Source organism: Perna viridis, chromosome 12, assembly GCF_037379345.1.
Source record: "Perna viridis isolate PV_CMFRI_1.1 ecotype Kerala chromosome 12, ASM3737934v1, whole genome shotgun sequence".
NCBI classification, from domain to species: Eukaryota; Metazoa; Mollusca; class Bivalvia; order Mytilida; family Mytilidae; genus Perna; species Perna viridis.
Window position 1 is genome coordinate 23,903,016 of NC_142456.1, and position 23,754 is coordinate 23,926,769.

Below are 23,754 nucleotides of genomic sequence, written 5' to 3' on the forward strand. Positions count from 1 at the left end.
TATGAGTTATGGCCCTTACCCTAGGTCTACCTCCTTAAGGTTATTATTTTGTTTTCCAGATAACAAGAGTGGCATGTACTACATGACAAAAAACCTTGACCTGGACAGATTTAATGAAACAGGTACTAACCATAATTTTTGTCAAACAGATATTTACCCCTGCAAATTGGAATCATCTTGTCCCTTCATCTGTTTGTCTGTCTATCACTATGTCCATCAAAATTTCATTACAAAAATCTTGACTGCCAGAGGGATTGATTTCAAATTTGATATGTAGCTTTATAAAGTTGGGGGGCATACATTGTAAGTTTGGTTGCTGTCTGTACCACCTATCCTTATTTTTTGTAAATTTAGGGAGCCTAATTGAACACCATTTGATGCCTGATCTATTGCTCATTTAGTTTCATCTTTCTAGAAAAGCAGAGGATGCTTACCCTACCGGTGCACCTGGTCCATGCTCCCAGTTTTTAGTGGAGCCTGAGTTGCTCATTTGCTTTTGTTACTTTGTATGTATGATTTTAGTTACTTTATGTTCTTTGTTGTGTATGTCTGTCGATTACATTCTTTTGATTACCGCTAAAACCTTGGTTCCCTTGATTAGTCTTTTCAAATCAACTAAACTTTAGTACATATTTAGAGCAAACTTAGCTTTTTAGCATATTTTATAGAAATGGAAAATACCACGTAATGAAATCTTAAGATTGGTTTCTTGTTGGCCTACTTTCTTACATCAATTCTTCTGTGCTTTCAGGGCTGATCTATGGCTTGCTAAAGAACCCTGACAGCTTTGTAGAGAAGTATTCGATACACAGTTTGAAACTAGGCTCAATACTTGAGTACCTGGAACTTCTCAGCAACTATACTGAAAAACAGAAGATTAAGAATGTAGTTAATAAACTCAAGGTATAGCTATAAATCAAATTATTTATTTGACTTTAATTTGTTGTTACACGGCTCTTTATTTTCATGACTTGCACTCTGTCTAACATCTATTTCATTATTTGCAGCAATTTTTTTTTGCAAGATTTTCTTGACTGCGAAATTAGTGAAAATTAATCTCTTGCAAATATGATATGGTTTACAGTTGTTGTGAAGGTGTCAGTAAATAATTTTGGAAAATTTTTTAATGAATTTCACATAGTGAAAATTGGGTTATAATTTGGTGAATGTTGGTCAGGTGGGACAGCAGGGAAATTATTTTCATAACACTTTTACTCAGCAACTACTAATTGCAGCCTCTTGATATTTGGTATCAAGCATCAGATACAGGTCCCATATTGTGGGATCAAATTTCAGGCCTGTTGGAAATCTGCCAAGTTTGGCCATTTCTGTCTTTGACCCATTTTTCTGGAGGTTGGGGTAGGGTAGGGAATGTGACAGGGATGAATTAATATTTTTAAGACTGTCAAAAAGAGTCAATTTTAGAAATCTACTTACAGGACCTGGTAACTGATAAACCATGCATCAACCCTCATCAGATGAGCAATGAGGAACTCAGACAAGAATTGTATGAGAGAGGACAGTTGACATATGCTACCAGAGAGGAAATGATAGTTCAGCTACAGGAATCCAATAATGGTCTGTTTAATAATTTTAAAAACATTTTATTGGATAATATGATTTGAGGCTTTGCAAATGATGGACAGAGCTACTTGTACTGTAATTATGACTTTGTTTATGTTACACTGACATGTTGCTATGCCAGTGTCTCGATTAATGCCCGTTCTGGGCATGGGTTGAAAGTTCAAACTATCACTTCTTTATTGCACACTTCCTTTCCAAGGAATTACTTTGAAACTTTCATATATATGACATCAATATATGAGATACTAATCTTGTTATGATCTATGTGTATTTTTTTCATGATGTTTTAATTTTCATTATTTTCATAGTAAACATGAACATGATGAATCCTCACAACAAAAATACTAGGTATTAGATGCAAAAATAAAAAGTCTTGGATATTAATTATTATACTCGGCGTCACATAAATAACATACTGTTAAAATTTGAATAAAAATATTTTCTACGACTTTATTGACACCAACCGTCGTTTAAATTGTCTTAAATGACTTGCTCATTCGTTTAGCCAAACAGCTTCTCAAAAACAAGTCGCTTATTAGCTTAAATCATGCGTAACAAATCCTTACGGGAAAATCCCATACTAATATCCGCCATGTTGGTTTTTACGGGACGATTTGTTTACAAACGAAGTGCGTAAGTTCCTGTCGAACTCCGGTGACAATCGTCTGCTTGATCAACTTCTCGGTATTATACGTTGTTCGCGTAAAATAAATCCGAGATATCCGAAATAACGCCGAATTGCATTCTGGGTTCTTCGGTTTTTGGACAAACCATTTAAACGTAAACAACATCTCCTAGCAACCCGATCACTGTAAACATGGCCGACTTTTTACAATGTAAATATTGCCACCTAGAATTAAAATCTGACCGGAATTTAACGATTCAATGTTTAGGGAGAAGCCGTTTGGCTAAACGAATGAGCAAGTCATTTAAGACAATTTAAACGACGGTAGGTGTCAATAAAGCCGTAGAAAATATTTTTATTCAAATTTTAACAGTATGTTATTTATGTGACGCCGACTATAAGTGTATTTCTTTTTGATTTGCTATAGTAGTGAAAGGATTTATCTCATTCTGGTGATTTTAGATTACAACATGTGTTTGCAACACCAAATATTGCATATTGTAGCATATGTTTTTGATGTGGCGTATATATGAATATACAATACATATTCAGTGTCCTAGCATATCGGAAATATGGGTATGAGGCTAAGAAATGTTTTTTTTTTAACCCGGTTTTGCGCCGAGTAACCCATATTTCCGATATGCTAGGACACTGGTTTTGTATTGTGTTTATCTTGCAAATAAAAAAAATATTGGTTTTATTCTATTCTATGTAAAATTGCCGTTTCAAAAATAGTATCTCTATTGCGATTCTAATGACGCAGTGTGGAGTAATATCTTAGCGACAGTATGGTTATGCAAATCCATGCAAGTCTGCCCATTCATTTTAAAATAATACACTCGGGAGAAAATGCTTTCTGTATTTGTAACCTAAATATTTTTATAAATGTAAATGACTTTAAAAGTATTTTAAAAAGTATTTTCTTTGTGATTTAATGCCGAAAAATGATCCTTATACAACACTACGGTGCAGGGCTGAGGTATTTCTTTTTTGCGTAACCAGTGACACACTTTTCTAAAGAATTTGTTGACAATGGGCACTGAAATGAGTTCATAAATTTTTGTTTTTTTTAAATTTATATTGTGAAAATCACATATTACAATAATATTAATGAAAAAGGTAACTGTTTTACACCTGGATAAAAATGTCAACAAGTCTTGTCAAAAGCTATTACTTTATCATTACGTCACAAAATGAGTCATTCATGCATTGAATTTGGCAGTGGATGCACGCAAACATTAAGATTCTGGATGTTCAACATCGCACCATTAAACATTGAGTTAACAAACTGATTTGACTGGGTCTGAGATATCTGAGATGATCTGAAGGACTGAAAAGGTGGTAAATAGCGTGACATCTGACTGTGAGACAGACTGGCGACAAGTGCCTCAGGCTGACTTGATGACACCATTTATTTTTACATCACATAAAAAACAGGTCACGATTTCAATATTCTTACTATTTATTTCCGATGAGGAGAAATATTACATGCAGAAAACCTACGAAATATATGACTGATTTTCTCAGCGACATTGACACAGAGGCCGCCATATTGTTTACAGTTTCCAAGGCAAAAAGTACTTCCGATGTGGGTGGAGCTTATTCTAGAAATAACTGCACAATATCGATTTACAATATTGGACATGCAATATTGGCAGAAAATGTGTCCTTTGCAGGATTACATATCAATAGAGTTTATGTTTATCATTATGTATTTCATGCTGACTCTAAATAAAACTTATTTATTTATTATTTATTTATTTATTTACTATTTAAGCATTCCTGCCACTCATATTGAGTTATTTGTCTTTCAGTGTGTCCTCTCCTATCCTTGGCTGTTCCAGACAACTCCTACTGTACTTACTCTGATAACTGTTATGGTGTGGAGTGTTGTGTTACTGTCAAGTTGTCATTGTTTATCAAGGTCATCAAAATCTTTGCAAGGTTTGATCCATGTTCAGAGATGCTTTACATTGGAATTGCTGGTTTCCAGAAATCTTTTGATATTAATGAGATGTTCAGTGAAGCTGCTAATGAAAATGGGACTTTTGATGGTAAGTTCCAATGCTTTTTATCTCTGTTATGAAAATTGTGATGTGGGATATCAGTTAGCATATCTTATTGTTAGGTTAAAGATGGGGTCACAGCAAGGTATAATTTGTTTGTTATTTATGTGTATATGTGGAGAGTAAGCATCAGCTTTGTTTATCCTGCTACTTAAGGAGGTAGACCTAGAGTAAGGGGCACAACTCTTACAAGTCATTTTAATGTTAGTATTCACCACTTTACACCAATATCTTGTAAGCATCAAAGTAACTTGGACTGATATGATTTTTTTTCAAGTGAAAGCTTGATAGCCTTTGGTGAAATTCAATATGATACAAACATATCACTGATTTCAAGAGTTATGTCTCTTACCCTAGGTCTACCTTCTAAATGCCAATTTACTTTTCATACCAGTAGAGTTGTGTTTTTAACATTAGGAAATATGCAGAACTTGTCTTTTAAGTGTCATTATACCACATTCAAAAATAAGAATGTTTGTAACAAGTACATGTTGTAGTGTAATGTAACAAGTACATGTGGTGTAATATAACAAGTACATGTAGTGTAATGTAACAAGTTCATGTGGTAGTGTAATGTAACAAGTACATGTTGTAGTGTAATGTAACAAGTGCATGTTGTAGTGTAATTTAACAAGTACAAGTTGTAGTGTAATGTAACAAGTACATGTTGTAGTGTAATGTAACAAGTGCATGTTGTAGTGTAATTTAAAAAGTACATGTTGTAGTGTAATGTAACAAGTTCATGTTGTAGTGTAAATATATTAATTTTTGTGGTTGTTAGTTTTCATGAATTCTGTCATGAACATATACATGGGTATTAAGTAGCACTTCAGCTAAGAATCATGCAAAATGTGATTTATGGGTAAAGAGCCTACATATTTTTATTTTTTATATTTTGTTTGAATTGCCATAGTAAACAGAAATTAACATTCAGTTTTTCATATAACCCGTGTTCTTAGGAGATAAAAATTATATAGAATGCACTGTAGATTTCAAAATTAAGGGAGATAACTCTGTAATTGACACCCAAGTACAATAGAATCTATTGGATTTTCAATGTTGATTATCTCCTAAGAGCAGGCAGATTTGAATGAATAATTACACATTTCATAGTATAGACCCATAAAACAACTTAATTACAAAAAATAAAATATGTAGCGTTTTTTGGGGTGTATCACATTTTTCAGATTTTGCATGATTCTTACAAAGACAGCTACTTAATTTAAAAAAAACACAAGCATTATATTATGTTTGAAATCAATTTTGCAGGTACTATTTTTCGGGATTTTCACTGCGAAAATAGTGAAAATTAGTATGTTTACAGTACCTTATATCTCTTAGTCTGTTTGCTCTCGTTAGATAGCGACTTTTTTTCCATAATTTGATTGTTTGAATGTTTGACACATTAAGCTAAAAAAATTATTAATTATATGTCTGTTTCCTGCTACCCTAGGTTTTTGTTCCTACCCTAAACATATGGCTATTTTGGATCAAGCCGTATTTAAGTCTATATTGTTTCCCATTAACTCAATGTACAGTGTTTTTGAAAAATAAAACAATTTCCCTGTCTATCTACCATATTTCTTCTTGCTGGTAGCAGGAAACAATACTATTATCTTTTTGGCCTCAGGGCTGTATGTATCATTGTGTGGAGTATTACATGTAGATGGGAAAGTTCAAAATTAGATCTTACATTTGAAGTGCAAAATAATTCTGCTGATATGCATTTTATTACATTACAGAAAAGGAAATTAGAAATAACTTGAATGAATAGCTTGAGTCATATTTGCATGCAGCCTCTTTTTTACACAGATGTTTATTTAGTTTGTTTTTGAATACAAATATCTTATACTACTCGTTTTAGGAATTGAGAACACCATAGCAACTGGATCTGAAATATCTCTTCCAGGACTTGGGCCATTACAAATTGTTATAAGGTAAATATATTTCAACATACATGTTATAGAACAGAAACTAAAGATTGATTAAAGACCTGGTAGCATTTATAGCTTTACTGTGGCAATTTTTTTACAAACTGTCTGTCTGTCTGTCAGTCAGAACAAATATCATTTTAGGCTTTGCCTATGAGGGATGGTGGAATTCAAATAACATACGACTTTATTGATAATGCACCATTATGTAGTTACATAGCTGATGTTTCGACCAACGGGAAAATGCAAGACTTCCAATAATACATGTTATATGTCTGCATTAAAAGTTCAACCAATCACATCTGAATTGCATACATGACTTCCGTTAGATTTTGAGCCATTCATGTTTTGACAGAGGATGTACTTATTCATGATTATTTAAAAATGCAAAATTTTTCCTCACAGCTATATAATCAGACAGTCTACAGATGACCTAACAGTGACCTTGACAGCATCTTTCTGTAGTATTGGTGGGAACTATACCTGTCTGACAAGTGTTACTCTACTCAATCATGCTGTTTTTCCTCTGCCTCCATGTAACCCAGATGGATCATATACTATACCTAGTGGTAAGAATGCATGTCTGTCTGTCTGTCTGTCTGTCTGTCTAAACAATGAATGATTGTATTTTGTATTGTACTTGTTTTCCGTGTCAATTTGTTTTAAGTCCATCAGTCTGTTACACCTTAGATTAAGGTGGATGATTTTTTTCCTTTGTGTAATTCAATTTTATCTGTGATATGCATTTTGATTGGTTGGTTCTTCTTGAGCAAACCAGGTCATTTTTTATATCCTGGCTTAGTACTATGATTTCATTAAAGTTTATTGATCCACACTTCACAATTCAAATGATCCCAAACAAACCAATGTTTTGAAAACGAATCAATTATCAATATTTTGGCTGTCAATCATTAGAAATTAATTAGGTAGACCTAGGGTGAAGAACATAAATCATGGAATCAGTGATATGTTTGTATCATATTCAATTTTACCAAAGCCTATCTAGCTTTTATTTGAAACAGAATGAAATCAATCCAAGTTACTTTTATGCTTACATGAGATTGATGTAAAATACTGAATACAAACGTTCCAATGATTTGTAAGAGTTATAAGAAATATTTCTAATTTTTGAATAGGTTATACTCAATAACCTGGTTTGGGTTAATTGACACTTTTTGTAAAGTGCTTCATGGTTTATAAGTGTAAACTCGTGCAAACCAGGTTTTATTTTTTAATTGGTAAAAAATTCGACACATTCCTTTAATGGAATTGTTACTAGTTATAGTTTCAATATTTTTGAAGTATTGTAAAGGAGAAACAATAGTCTGACTTTTATGCACTTTGAGATGTTATTGTCACATGACTTAACTGAATATGTTAAATGTTTATTTCAGTTGACTACTGGAATTATTTTCGGAGAGATATTGTTTTAGAGAAAATAGAAGATTCTGGAAAGACGTCAGCCCAGGCTGATATAGATGATGCAGTTGTTGCTATGACAACCCAGTTTGGAGTTTCTCAGGTACTTAAGATTGGGAATGAAGATATCAATCGCTTACTATAGAAAACTCATTAGTTTTTCAATTTTGAATGTTATTAAAGATTTGTCTTAAGTTTTTTTGGTATAGATGGATCTTTAGTTTGAAAATTAACCAAACTATTACCCACGTAAGATTCCAGGATTGTTTCTAATACATAATGGATTCCTGTTAATTGCATCGTCTATTTGTCAGAAAAAATTATGCAGTTTAAGTATATAATAGTTTTTTGTAGGAGCCTTGGGCTAGTTAAGACATGAATTGAGATTACACTTCCATATTTTTTTTCTGCAAATGTCCAGCAGTTACAGTTCGTTGACTTTGAAATTTCATGTTTTGTTTTACTTTAATGTCACAGTTCTTTATCGCTAAATTGCATAATCCCTTCTGTAACGTCAATTTTCTATAAATCGGCAACCATGTGTGACAAATTTCTTTGATAACAGGTTATGGTGGTTTATAGTGACTTTTTGATTTTAAAATTGTCAAGAAAAAGTCTCAAGTTCAGAACTTATTTTTTGATATTTAGTATGATGTTCTACTACCTTTCATATTCTACCTTAATAAATGTATGAACCAGATGTAGGGGTAACCATCCACCGATGCATTGTTGCATCACAATCTTTTTCATTACAATCCTGAAATTGATACCGTGGCAATTTATACGATTCCTATTCCTCCTTTAGCTTTACCAGAAGTAAAATATGCAGTAATGACAGTTAAAAATTTTGTTTCTAAATCACAAACTGATTTATCTGCTGTTTTGAACACTTTAGATTTGTTTCAAGTGTAATGGATAAAGGCTAGTCAATACTAGGGATGTGACGATGTGTCTTTTTTTTTGTAATTTATTGAAATGTAAATGAAATAACGCAACCAAGACTTGTCAGTAAAAATTACAATACAAATTAGATCTTTAGTCAAGAATCATGTTATGTATTGGATCGTTACACTCATGACCAGATGCAGTGTATAGTTGTAAGGGTTATCTAAGTGAAAACGTTCCCACACTCATGACTTTTATAGGACCAGTTGGCTGTGACAGGACCTTGTCCTAGACCTGAGAATATGAACAGAGGATATCTAGAGCAGTTAATGGAGGCCCGAGGACTAGATACTAATGGAACACTCAATGAATTGATAGAAAGATACACCCAGGATGATAAAAGTAGGTTTATTACATTGCTTCAGTCAAGATACCTGATTGTAACTGTATGGTTATATCAAAAATGTTATTATATAAAAAATATTGAAAATTTCAGGTACGATAAGGTATAATATTCACCCTGCCTGATACCACCAACCAAAGTCTGTATTATCTGCTTGTTTTTTTATTTCAGCCTGTACAACTGATGGTGAAACAGTCACCCTGCCTGATACAACCAACCCAAGTCTGTATCACCTGATTGTTCTTTATTTCAGCCTGTACAACTGTTGGTGTAACAGTCACCTTGCCCGATACAACCAGTCAAGAGAACTGATTGTAACTCTACAGATATATTAAAAATGTTATTTTCTAAAAAATATTAAAAATTTCAGGTACGATAAGGTATAATATTCACCCTGCCTGATACAACCAACCCAAGTCTGTATTTTCTGCTTGTTCTTTATTTCAGCCTGTATAACTGATGGTGAAACAGTCATCCTGCCTGATACAACCAATCCAAGTCTGCATTTTCTGCTTGTTCTTTATTTCAGCCTGTACAACTGATGGTGAAACAGTCATTCTGCCTGATGCAACCAACCCAAGTCTGTATTATCTGATTGTTCTTTATTTCAGCCTGTACAACTGATGGTGTAACAGTCTCCCTGCCTGAGACAATCAACCCTAACCTGTATTACCTGATAGACCCAAGTTGTTACAGACTGGATGCCTGTGTTGAAGTGCCTATTTCTGGTTACAACTTTACAAAGTCAATCAAGGCCTATTTAGAACTGGATCCCTGTAATCTTGTCATTAGAGTAGGCTTTGAAAACAAGGAACAGTACTATGTCATGGTCAACTATGAGTGGGGTATAGTATTACATTAAAGAACTTTAGTACTTAGACCATACTTAAAACAATGTTCGTTTCCTCTTACCTGACTCTTACTGTGTGTTGGTAGGAAGATAAATATTTTTTTCCCAAAGTCCATATGATTCTGTAAAAACCATGATCAAAGAAGTGAAAAATGTTGCTTTGAAAGTTTGAAAAAAATCTTGTCAGAGAATGGCAATAAAATTATTTCGGTTTGGGATAATCTTTAGGGATAGGTAGGGTTAGGGGAAACAATTTAATTGTAATTTTGGCCTTACCTATGGTAATGATTTCAGAAAAAAAACAATGTTTTAAATGTAAAATCACAATGGAAATATTGGACAAGTTCTGTAGTACTCAAACCCTTCTTGGACAACCTGAACAGTATGAAACAGAGAAGCACAAATGTTTTGTAATGTACACTCAACTATATTAACCTATTTATTATTCAGTTACCAAATTGCCTGGACATAAATATTTTGGTGGGTATTGATGATGGCACCCATTTTTGTGTAACCTACTTTTCAAGCATTCAATATGGAGTGCATGTAATTTTTCTGGACAGTTAGTAATTACAGTAACATCCAATATAAAACTGATTGTTAGGGCTGTACCCGTAAAACATATGAGGGACGGGGGGGGGGGGGGGGGGGGGGGGTACTTTTATTCTTTGTATGTTGATGGGTGTCCAGGTTTCTTGACAAAATGTAGTTTAATACAAAACGTCAATAGAACTTCTATGGGTGGCTCCCCTGGTGAAAAGTGCTTTCCCTAGTTACCTCATACCTTTTCATGGAACAGCCCTAATACATTAAGCTGGTATGTTGTAGTCACATGTTCTTAATTTGAGTTTGTAATTGGTTAATCAATAAAACTGTGTAATAACATCTAATATTTTTCCAAATAGGTTCGGTCTGGTTACCGGAAACACATAATTTTTTTTAGGTTTAATAATACCAATTCTTTGTTCTAGGTAAAGATGAAGAGGTCCAGTTAACATCAGATCTGCTTGTCAAGTAAGTTAATTGTTGTAATGTAGAGACATGAAATGTGGATCATTCACTCAATACTGTTAACCAACTATTTTGTTTTCAGGGTTTTGTATAAATTCGCATTTACTTAATGCTGATTTTGGAGGACAATGACTAATAGAAGGATTTGATGTCAAACATTTATTTGAACAAAACCATGATTAATGCTGATCAACTTTAATTTTCATTGACACATTTCACAATCAAGGATGGCATTTTAAGATGAAGTCATATAAAAAATAGATTATTTTTTTTTACTGAAAAAACTCTTTCAGTATTTTACATTCTCACCATTTTCTATACATTTAATTTTCATTTTTATAATAAAAAATCTTTTTTTTTGTAATAGATTCAAAGTGCAGAAGAATTCTGTGAACTACACAGTTGACATGGGAATGAAGGTGTGTCCAGGGGGAGTGTGTGTTGTAGATGGAATGTTTATAACAGGATTGCGGATACCACTGTTGGATTGTGGTGGCTCTGTTGCTTTACCAGGTAAGTGCAATATCGTCTGAATGTTTGTAAAGCAATGCAGTATTAGTCATACAAGTATCACTGGACTTGGGACACTTTTTCTATTTTTAAAAGAATAACTACTATCAGTATATCTTGATTTGTGCCTTTCTTGTTTCTAAACATTGTATTTTTCCTGAGGTACTAATTTGTACCTGTTATACAGGTTGTGAATTTTATGTATATTGAAACAAATACTTGAGACTGTAGCAAATAATATGACATATACTTCAAAGATCTTTAAACCACAGCTGTGGTTAAACGATGATAAACATATGATAAATACCATAGATAAGTTTTACTCAGTTTTACCCATGTCATTCTAGAATTTTTTCTCCACAATGCACATTATGGCTTGAGGGATATTCCAGAAAAATGTGTCTAGGGGGCAGAATGCCCATGATATCTAGGGGTACTACCAACACATTAAAATTAACACACAATACAAGAGTTTAATAGAAAATTTTATAATTTTTACCCCAACCAACACATTAATTAATCAATAGCATTCTGCCCCCGGAGACACCTTTTTCTGGAATAGCCCTAAGGTAAAATAAAGCCAGCCTTTGGTAAAACAGTGTTAAAATGAGGTCTGAATTATATATTTTAAACGTCTGATTGACAGGACAAGGAAGTATTGCTGATTTTGCAGGACAGTTAGGAGGAACAATGACTGTAGAAGGATTTGATGTCATCCTTGCTCAGTTTGGTTTAACTGTAAGTCTAATGTCAAATCATTGTGAATGGACAGTGAAAATCTAAAGCTGTGTGTCTTCATATTTTTCTTCTTTGTTTGAAGCATCCTTGGATACTCTCAAACAATGGAATATAATTTGATATGATCATTTTTACTGAAAAAGATACCGTCGTTTTTTATTTTATCTTGGATACAAAAGTTTCTTATCACCTGATCAATAAACAAGGTCATGAACCATGCCTCTTTTAACTGGACTGCTTTTATCAATGAGATAATCCTGTCTGAAAAAAAAGCCATAACTGATTAATATAAATTAAGCAACATTGGCAAAATATTAAATTATAAGGAAAATATTATCTTGTGTAAAGAACTTTGTTTCGATTTACACATAATATAAACCACTATTCTGCATAAATCTGAACCAAATTTCTTTATACAAGATAATATATTCAGATATTAGTTATATTCCCCAAGAAGCTATCTTTAACTGATAGACAATATTTTTTGCTATGAATGTACTTTCAAAATATATGAATTGATATCAACTGTCTCCTTTTTTCAGACTATTTTCAAAAGTTACAGTGATTGTCAGCTTCCTTTAATACAAAGTAAGTATGATTTGAAACAAAAATAAGTGTTTATCATTGATTTTTTATTCTTACACAATGTTCTTGTTGCTTTTCCAATTTTTTTTCTCAGTTATAAATTTTGAAACTTAACCTCTGTAAAAATTGTTTTGTTTCAGACTGTACACATGACATAGATGAGGAAAGTTATCTCCCTTCTGATGTTGTTGACATGGTAACCTGTGAGATGCCTGTAGGATGTGGGGGGTTGGATTGTTGTCTGGATCTATCCTTTACTGTACCTCTTGGTGTTGATACTGTTACATATGAGAACATCACATTTTGGTACCGATTTGATGCCTGCGACTATAAAATAGAATTCGGGTTCGGTACTTGGAATAATACAATCGGTCTACTTGATTATGATTTTGGTAAGTATTTACATTCAGTGAAAATTCCCTGTTTTTTCAAAGTAGACATTTAAAAATATTTTGTATGCCTTATAAAAGAGTAATCAAGGGAACCAAGGTTATAGCGGTAATCAAAAGAATGTAATCCAGGGACAAAGACCAGACATGGAAAACAGACACACACAACAAAGAACATAAAGTAACTAAATCATACATACAAAGTAACAAAAGTAAATGAGCAGCTCAGACTCCACTAAAAACTGGGAGCATGGACCAGGTGCACTGGTAGGGTAAGTGTCCTCTACATTTCATATCTGCTGTATTGAACCTTAAATAAAGAAATAAAGTTCAGGTTTATATATAAAGCTCAACATTAAATTGATTCTTGTAAAGAAACTAAAATGATCATAATGATAAACAAAGAATTGAAGAAATAACATATTTACATGTATGTAAAATGTAATAAACATGCACGTTTATTTTGAACTACATGTATTTCATAAACAAATAATGTATTACAGTAGTCTCTCCCTGAAATGGCCACCCATCTTATGTGACCACATTTCAATTACAGGGCAAATTGACCCCTTATAAACGGTCACCCCTCTGACGTGATCTCCGGTATATTTTCAATAAGAGTAACTTGTTTGCGAGTTCAATTGTGTGTCAGTATGTCCTGAAGAGACCATCAACATATCAAGCCTTGCCACCCAAGCGTGACATTAGTCATAATTATGACTGGTAATTAATAAAAAAAAAAAAAACATGACCATGTATTTTAAATTACAAATAAAAGAGTAATTACCTTTTAATCTGGTTAGAATTAGCTATATAGTTCTCATTTTCAATTGATTTTATTTATGACCATGTACAAATGTGTTTTGGCATACCGTAAGTGGGCATAAATTTGCATATCAATGGACTGATAACTCTGGAATCCTTGATCCGATAATGTAAAATGTGTCTTATATAGTTTGTGTATATATTTTAACGGTTTTAAAGTTGTGTTTTTAACAGTTTTAAAGTTGTGTATTCCGATTAAATTAAGCCCTGACGGATGTTTTCATATAACATTGTTTTCATTTGTAAAATTGATAGCTGTACGGGTCAATCATCTTTGTCGACAGCTTTTGTTTTCTTAAGAATACCCCAAAATTACAAATAAATGTAATCAAATCATTTTTCAACATGAGCTCGGGAAAACAATGAGTTTGGAGATTCAAAGGTCTACAAAACTAATGTCTCACATATATAAGTCAAAGTAGACAATAAAGTTTAGCTGACAACTTGCTGGAAAAAAAAAGACTTATTCTGAATAAAAGGGTAAATCAACAAAAATTTTGCTTAAAAAAAAGACATAATACATACATTAAAAATTTGAAATAAATAACTGTATATAATTTGTGTACTTGTACATAACATTGTACATGTAACAAGCAAACAAACGTACACAATGAAATGAAGACATATTCCAAACCTCTTATGAGAGGCCACTTCCCTTATGTGGCCAGTTTTGTATTGCAGTATGGGTGGCCACATAAGAGAGGGTCTACTGTACTAGTACTTTTATTTTGCTGTTTATTTCAGGTCAAACAGCTTCAGTTAACTTTGGTGTAGGTTCTCCAGCACCCATGCAAATACAGTAGGTTCTATACATGTTATAAGTAGATTAAATTTAGAAAACGTTCCCATGTATTCAATTGCTGGTTTCTGAAGGTTCTGTACAGTTGTAGCCAACTCTTGTAATAATACGTTATATTTTTTTTGTGTCCATAGGATCATGAAAGGTCACTTAGGTAGGGATTGGATTTGTTTATTACTTTTAGTATGACCGCAAAAATATTTAAAAGACTTCTGTTTGCATTTTTCATAGCCAGAAAAAAAAATGATTAGGAAGATAATTTTTGCTTTTATTTAATGATAACAATGCATAATGAAGTTGCTCAATTTTGCTCTTTTAATTTCTTTATTTCAGGTATTCTGTAACTAAGACAACTAATGGATTTCTTGTTGATGTGACCTTGAAGATCTGTTTCCCGGATGGAAATATTTTGTATTGTGTGCCAAGCACCAGTGGGATACCACTAGTTGTGGACCAGTTCTTCCCAACATGCATAAAAAATGATACAAGTCTGAAAAGTAAGTTAAGTGAGGACTCAAAGATGTCTGAAAAGTCATCTGTATTAAAAAACTATTTAATCTAGTACTGTAAAAGTACTATTGTTCATGGTGTACCAATTTTCGTGACTTTCATGGGTAGACTTAACCCATGAAATTTGGTTCCCAATGAAAAAGGAAATTTCCATTGATGTGTTTACTGTAAACCTCAAAACCACAAATTCAAGAATCCATGAACTTGTGTTTCTTCCTTAATTCATGAAAATTGTTATCCACGAATTAAAGTATTCACAGTATTCCATTCAGTAGCAATGCTTTAAATCATTGTTTTTCCCCCCGTGCGGATCCGGAGGTTAAAAGAATGGGCCAGCAGCAGCCCTAAGCTTGTTGTAAAAGGCGACTAAATTGTGCTCAGAACTCTAGCCAGGGGCTAGGGCGCTTTGCCCACAGAGCAACTGGGTTTTGTGCCCCAGGTGGTGGAATGGGGTACCCCTGGCATGTTACATGCTGAATAATACCGAAAAACTGACTGCAAAACCATAGTGGTGCAACGTGCTGGGAGAGATGCCACATTCTTCGCATGGTAAAGAACCCTTCTGTGGTATTCTCCAGGAGTAGGAACCATAGGGCTCCACCACAGGAGGCTAAATTACATGATCCTACCCACCTCTCCCTATTTCCAGTGGCAATCAAAATTTGTCTACCCCATTATCATTGTGTCCCATCCCATTTTTCATTTTATCATCATTTTATCATCCATTTCATGTTCATCACCTGAATATAGCTGAAATATTGCTGCTTGGGCATTAAACCCCAACAATCAATCAATCAATCAATCAATCAATCAATCATTGTTTGCATACTTATATTAGCTTGACTACAGCTTGTGGCATAATATTTAAAATTTAATTCTAGATCAAATATTTTAGATAATTTCTAAAATTTAAAAAAATTTAAAAATGGCAGATTATTTTAGTGTACGACTATAAACTTATCTAGATTTGTTTATTGTAAACAGTTGTTATAATGTCTTTTCAGACTTCTCCTTAAATGCCTGGGTGACAGAACAGAATCTTAACATAAATGATCTGTCAGAATCTGCTATACAATTTCTCCTAGAGGAGCTTGGCATTGCTCAGTATTTTACACAGGAGAAGTGTGATTATACTAGATATCCATACATGCCTAGTATACTGGGATGGAGAAATGGTAAGAACAGTTCAAATGTTAATACAGTCAACCATAAAATTTTTGTGACTGTCTGATTTTTGCTATTTTCGCATTAAGACCTGTTACACAAAAAAAATTAAACTGTTTGGATTATTTTTTTTCAAAAAAACCTTCTAATACAATCTGAGGAATGATCATGAATTTAAAACTGTTTGAAAGCAGATTTAACATAGAAACTATGAAAAAAAAGATGCCAAAATTTCACAGTTAACAGTAGTGAAGAAGGATTACACCTCCAATCCTTATTTTAACATGAGGAACATCTTTGACTAATAAATTTTTCAGTTAAGTTTGGTAGTCTTAGCTTTCTTAACATTACAAAATACAAAAAATTACCATTCATATATATATTGCAGATTTTGATATGCTATATACGTGTTTCAAGGAGGAACCTTCAACATAAGAATTAAATGTGTAGCAGGACGTCAATTCATGATTTCGAATGATTTCACCGTAACTGTTTTTTTATTATAATATGCAGATATCAGTTGAAATCAATTACAGCAACAGGTGATAGGATAAATCAAATAAACTGGTATTTTTTCAGAGTGTCCTTTGAGTGTGTTCATGCTACCGGACATTGTTGGAAAGCCATCACGATGTCGTTACCGTGATGATTGTACTACTATTGAATGCTGTACAGATGTCCCATACCTCGGTCTAACACTGAACACTTTGTTCACATTGAATCCTTGTGGATATTCTGTTGATCTAGCTATCAATAGTCTTCAGAGGTCATGGTCACTGTTTACATATGAGAGAGGTTAGTTGTACCATCCTAAGATAATTTGGTGCTTATTTATCTATAGTTTTTAGCTTTCTTGTCATATTTGAGTGATAAAGCAGACTTGAAATCAGCTTACCTATGGAAGCTTGATATGGATCTGTGTTTCGAAAATATAGTCCCATTCTGTGTATGGAAAATGAAAGTCCCAATCTGTGCTATTAAATGTGTAGTCCAATTCTGTGTATGGAAAATGTAATCCAGTCCTGTGTAGGGAAAATGTAATCCCATTTTATGCTATGGTAAACTTGATCCCATTCTGTGGTATGGAGAATGCATATTTTCCAAATTAACACAGATTTACAAATTATATCAAAACCCAAATTGTTTGTGCTTGAAAAAGGGCTGAAAGGTTTTGATGGATTTTTTGTTCCAGGGAAGACAGAGAGGTTAACTATGGCTGATGGTGTTGTTCAGATGGAGTAAGATATATTTGTCTGCATATCATGTTTTAACTGTGTTGGACCTTTATGATGTGTTTAATAGTACAGGAAATGTAAAACATACACATATGGCTTGTAAGTCTCATTCGATATTTATTTATAATCCAGATTTTTTATTGTTGAAAGCATTCTAAGCAAAAGCTACTTCTAGGCACATTTTGATGCATAGTATTTCCAGTTTCATGTTGTTAGCAATTTTATCATAATGTTGAAAAAATTTAGTGTCATATTTTTAGCATTATATTTATGCATTACAGGTATTATTGAAAAGATCATAGTCACTATTCTATAAACAACCACTTTTTTGCTTTTAAATTGGAATAATGGACCCATTTTGTAAATTCACATGGTCATGTGATGAGACTTACAAGCATTTTAAGCATACAAAGGCAAAAATAGTTCACATGAGAGTTATATTATCAAGCTTAATATGAATTTTGATATAAGTTTGTGTGATTATCATGTGAACTGTACTTAACATGAATTTCATGGGCAAATTTCACAGAATTTCATTTGAATTCCTTCGTTGGAATGCCTTGTGACAAAATTTTGCCTGTTCATGTGTGAATGATACGATTTTGTCACTAACATTTATCATTCATTATGTTCTCCTTCTTGTAACAATGCTCATGTGTTTATTTCTCAGTTTATATAACCAGTAATGGATCCACTTATGTTGGAAAATATTGTTAATTAGTGCAAAATGAGCATTTAATAGCCTGGAACCGTCCCTCCATTTTATAGTCTTTGGATCTGCCCTGCTTACCATGCCTTAATAATGTGTGTTCTTTTGGGAAAAAAAGAACAGATTTGGTGAAACTCAACAAATACACCAACATATAACCTAAATCTTAAATATTATATACTTCAAGAGATTACTGAAAGGTCTTCAATAAGTGTAAACACACCTTTAAAGAGGTAGACCCATGGTAAGGGATATAACCTTTGAAATCAGTGATATGTAAGCATCATATTCAATTTCACCAAAGCCGTTCAAGCTTTTGTTTGAAGCAGAATAAAATCAATCCAAGTTAATTAGATGCTTACATAATATTGATGTAAAATGCTGAATACAAATGTTCCAATGAATTTTTAGGAGTTGTGTTCCTTACCCTAGGTTTACCTCTTTAAGTAAACTGTGAAAAATCCATAACAAAAGTATTAAAATCCACAGTAAGAGAATGATTCTAATTCTTCAAAATCAAACTATATAGGAAAATAACAACAGAAAGGCACTCTAGCTAAGAATCATGCAATTTGTGAATCATGGGTAAAAGCCTATATATTTTTATTTTTGATATTTTGATTGAACTGCCATAGTAAACAGAAACTAACACTCAGTTTTTCATATAACCCTTGCTCATAGGAGATAAAAATAATATAGAATGCACTGCAGATTTAAGAATTAAGGGAGATAACTCTGTAAATGACTCAAATACAATAGAATCTACTGGATTTTCAATGTTGATTATCTCCTAAGAGCAGGCGGATTTGAATGAATTATTACATATTATATAGTATAGACCCATAAAACAACTTAATTACAAAAATACAAATATGTAGCCTTTTTTGGGGGTGTATCACATTTTTCAGATTTTGCATGATTCTTACTAAGACAGCCACTTAAGAACTAGCATCTCCTCACTGTGGACAGGCCTGTGAAGTCTGTGATGGGGTTTAACTTGTTTTATAAGGCCATAACCATCCCTCTGTAATGTAAGTTACTAAATGAACTAAAAAAAAACAAAACAAAACAAACACACCTGACCATAAAATTCTTTCAATAATAAATCAGTTTTTTTCCACGAAAAACCTCCACATATATCATTTAGACAATATTTATTCATTTAAAGAACACTCACTGTTACTGAAAGCCAGCTCAGAACATATTAAAGAATAACAAGACCATTGGAACCTTGTTACATATCTCATATTGTGCATTAAATTTTATTGAAATATTCTTAAAATTTTTAAGTCTCCTTTAAATGACAAAAATGCTTATTTTTTACAATTTAACACTACAGCAAAAATATACTATTTTATGAATTATCTAAGTTAAATAGTATCTCATTTGTAAATAAACACTAGTAAAACAAATCTGTATAAAGCTTTGTTACAAGATTTTTAATGACCAGAGGAAAGATTGCATTTATATTAGAGGTCATGGTTACTAATTCAAACATTAATTTTAGAATAGTTGTTTATTTTTTGACTTAATTTGACAAGTTTTTATTTCTTAATTAACCGCATTTTACATGTTTTTAACCTAATTCTACCTTGCTGTTTTCAAGTTCCAAGTTAATAGTCCAAGAAATTTTTATTATGTTTTGTATTACCGGTACCTTGTACATGGTGTCAAAAGCCGTAGTAGACAGTCTACCGTACCACTAAAAGTGTGTTTTTAAGATATTTTAAAGGTGATTAATGACAAAAACAGACTTTATAGTTCAGTAGGTTTTTGTCCTTGTTGGCACAATGTTTATTATTTTTTCTCAGCCTTACGATGTCCTAAGGAAAAAGTTATAAGATCGAAATGATTTGACTTTAAAAGGCAAAATTTAGAAGGTTTTGTCCTTGATGGTGTGAAGGTTACAGGTATTCATTTTTCAACCACGCAGTATCCAATAAATTCTGTTTTAAGATTGGTCAATGACTTGCACTGTAAAAAATTTGAAGTAATTGACCTGTGTAGTCAAGATCGTTGACCTAATACCTGTACTTTAAAAAGTCATCTCTTGTGAGGTATGCTTTGTTTTTGTATCCATAAAAGTTGAGAGGTATAAATTGGCTAATACAATTTATTTGACAATTTATCATGCTAGTAATAACCTGGTTACATCCCTTTTGTCAATGTGTTAGTTCAGATAAATAATACAGTAAAAGCTGTCTTGAAATGACATTCCTAGGAAGAGAAATGTAATTTATATGAATTTCAGCGTATTTATTTATCTCAGCCATACAGTGTCCTAAAGAAAAGGTTTCAAAAAAAAATATCATGGTCACATCAGTCACGTGGTCTTAAAATGCAGGTTAATTTTGCATGAAGGTACATGTATTTTTAAACATGGCTTTTCAAGGCAGGTTATTGCTGAATACATATTGTGACTAAATCAGGTTTAAATGTACATAGACCATGAGCTATACTGAAATAGAGAAATAGAACAGTCACTCTCTTTAGCCTTCTTTAATTAGTACTATTGCTAAATATTAAAGGACTATTCTGTGTAAGAATCAGGCAATGGGTGGCACATCATTTTCCCCAATTTAGTCATTTTTGCCTAAAATATATTCAGTATATCTAGAAAACAACCAAAAAGCTATTATCCTGAAACATCTGTGACATAGATATTTTTTTACTGCTTATATAGGGAAAGAGTGTGGGAAAAATTTCCCAGCATTTTTCCATAGTGAATTTCAACTAAATTTGACCTATCAATATCTTAAAAAGGCAAATTCTACAAACACTTTGATGGTTATTTCTGGTGGTTATCAGGTATAATTAATTGGTTAATGCAATAAAATCTCTGCGTTTTTATCCTTCATGTACCACACCTTATATACATTTTGCCTGATTCTTAGACGGAGAAGTACTTAAGTTTTATGGGTTTTGTACATCATAGGAAGGTAACACAGGAAGATTGTGTATTTGCTGTTTCTTCTTTCATATGTAAATTTAATACCATCCTTAGAACTCTGTTTTGTTCAATGCAGGGTCTGCATAGTTAATAAAATGTTCAAATAATTGTATGCATATACATTCTTTCAATGGATGTCAAAATACAATTAATTGTCAGTCCATGTAAGATTCAGGCAGTAGGTGAAATATTGGTATGGATTAACCAAACAAGATGATAATGTAATTTGATTATTAATTATAAGTATCAAGGAATGAAGTGATGATTTTTCCAAATCATTTCAGTAAAATGATTTATGATTTAACTGAAATGCATTGCAAATGCTCATTTCAGGAGAAGATAACTCTGTCAAAAACTGTAATTTTCTTACATTCTAAGGAAAATAAGAAAAGACTTCCTTGAGTGAATATATATTGACAGATTGGTGGGTTTTTGATATGCATGTTTCAGATTTTTTTTCAATTTTGCCAGATTCTTACAGCATTGTGTACTTAAAAATCAATCTGTTGTGTTTAACTTTGTATAAAGGGCTAGAACATGTGTGTTTCTGGAGGGGCTTTAAGAGATTTCTTCTATTATTTCAATGTACAATTTACTTAAAAATGAAAACAAGTGAAAATATCTGTGAGGGATGAAATAATTTAGAATGGCCTGTTTTAAGAAAGATAATACACAAGGATAGTAGGGGTTGTCCTTTTTCAGTTAAAATCAGCAAGTATTGAATATACAGACAGCTTGCTGCACATGCACTGTGAAAGTACTTTAATTTGTGGACACCAATTTTCGTGGATTAGGAAAGAAACACAAGTTCGTTTGTTTTGAGGTTTTCAGTATACACATCAATTGAAATCTCCCGTTCGATGGGAACCAAAACCATGAAAGTTAGTACCCCACGAACAATAGTACTTTCACAGTATTTCGCAAATTTCAAGGGCTTTAATTGTATTCACTGAACTGTTTTAGTGTAAAAACAGTCTGTTTTCTGTTTTTCTTACAATGCTCTTAACTCGAATGTGATAGCTTATACAGAAAAATATAACCGGTAGTTTTTGTTAAATTATAAAAGCAAAAGGTCGTTGAAAGTAACTGTAACATACAATGATTTCATAAAAGAGTTTTTGACCTCAGTTTTTTTAACTTTATATCTGAGATATAGTGTTCAAGCTGTTCAGGGGTGGACATTTTCATGTATCTAGGTGTATTCTACTGTATGTTTTTTTCATTTTAAGAAAATTAAATGTTTTTCAGGTTTAATGTGAAAACTCCTGCAAATGAGAAAATCTATATTGTCGATCTGAAATTAAAAATTTGTTTAGAGGTCAATGGTACATGTTCCGTAGAGGTCATTATATTGGAAGACACAGAGCTACCTAAAATGGTCTGTACCAGTATGAATCTGTCAGGTGAGACATCATGAACTTTTAAGTAGAGGTCAACAGATCATGTTCTATTGAGTTAATTTACATGAATCTAATGTATTAAGTTGTTACTGAATGACAGGTGTCATATGATATTTTGACCACCATGACATACTGACCCCAGGTTTAATTATCAAAGCAAAAATTTGACCTCCTTTATGATAAATTAACCACTTACTGCAATTTTTGTCTCGCCCGACTTAGATTTTGCTTTTCCAACAACAAGGTCCACATATTTAACGTTAACCACCTTTAAAATACTGACCCCAGGTTAAAATATAGCAAATTTTGACCACCTTTATGATAGATTAACCCCCTGCTGCAATATTTTAACCTCTGCTTTGTGACAATCAATCTACCCTCTGGGGTGGGGGTTAAAATATTAAAAGGGGGTTTATGTAAGAATAATCTTGGGATCAATTTATATGGTATGTTTTACCCCTGAAGTCATTTTTTTTTGTATAGGGTCAAACTATCGTCTGACACAAGGAGTTACCTTTTCATAGCATTTATAACAAAATGGTCTATTAAAGTATGAAAAGTATTGAATTAAAGTATTTTGCATCAAAGTAGTTATCAAAATATGTTATGAATACTGTAAACCTGGAAATTTTCGCACTTTTTTTCACGATTTCTGTTCTAAATCTACTTTTGTGCAGTTTTGAATTCGTGATCTATCCTCAAATTGTATAATAATGTTCTTAAAAGAAAATATTCATGACAGTTTAATTCTTAGCGTGGAAATCATGAAAATAAAACTGCTGTTAAAATTTAGCGGTTCACAGTATGTCCTAAGGACTGTCACAACAACAGTTTTGAACTAATTTCAATTATTGATATGGATTTCATCCTTGCTCAAGTTATGTAATTTTCACCCATTCTCATGAAAGGGAAATCATACACTTACTACCATAATTTCCCAATGAAGTTGCTCAGAGATTGGAAAAAGCCACTGTCTGTCTGTCTGTCTGTAACATTTCATTAAACTCTTCAGTTCCTCGCCAGAAGCCCTAGGCCAAACATATTCAATAATTAAAGGACAAGTTATGCTGATTCATTTCTTGCTGCTTTTTTGGTAATATATAGGTTAAAAGCACACATTCCAATTTAGGTAAAATTAGTTGCCCTTCTTTTATAATCCTTACTCA

General features: G+C 32.6%; 1 protein-coding gene across 1 annotated transcript in view; it reads left to right on the forward strand.

The window, feature by feature from the left end:
• LOC148601762 (uncharacterized) overlaps positions 1-23,754 on the forward strand; it is a 247,117-nt gene that overhangs the window by 33,972 nt on the left and 189,391 nt on the right. The window contains exons 27-46 of the mRNA XM_088556149.1: positions 60-122; positions 752-903; positions 1,440-1,578; positions 4,024-4,263; positions 6,140-6,212; positions 6,612-6,775; positions 7,601-7,728; positions 8,771-8,912; positions 9,525-9,758; positions 10,735-10,777; positions 11,142-11,287; positions 11,931-12,022; positions 12,565-12,610; positions 12,748-12,999; positions 14,566-14,620; positions 14,954-15,117; positions 16,135-16,305; positions 16,874-17,089; positions 17,487-17,532; positions 22,437-22,591. Coding sequence (XP_088412275.1) covers positions 60-122; positions 752-903; positions 1,440-1,578; positions 4,024-4,263; positions 6,140-6,212; positions 6,612-6,775; positions 7,601-7,728; positions 8,771-8,912; positions 9,525-9,758; positions 10,735-10,777; positions 11,142-11,287; positions 11,931-12,022; positions 12,565-12,610; positions 12,748-12,999; positions 14,566-14,620; positions 14,954-15,117; positions 16,135-16,305; positions 16,874-17,089; positions 17,487-17,532; positions 22,437-22,591 — 2,721 coding nt within the window. The remainder of the gene's footprint in view (positions 1-59; positions 123-751; positions 904-1,439; positions 1,579-4,023; positions 4,264-6,139; positions 6,213-6,611; positions 6,776-7,600; positions 7,729-8,770; positions 8,913-9,524; positions 9,759-10,734; positions 10,778-11,141; positions 11,288-11,930; positions 12,023-12,564; positions 12,611-12,747; positions 13,000-14,565; positions 14,621-14,953; positions 15,118-16,134; positions 16,306-16,873; positions 17,090-17,486; positions 17,533-22,436; positions 22,592-23,754) is intronic.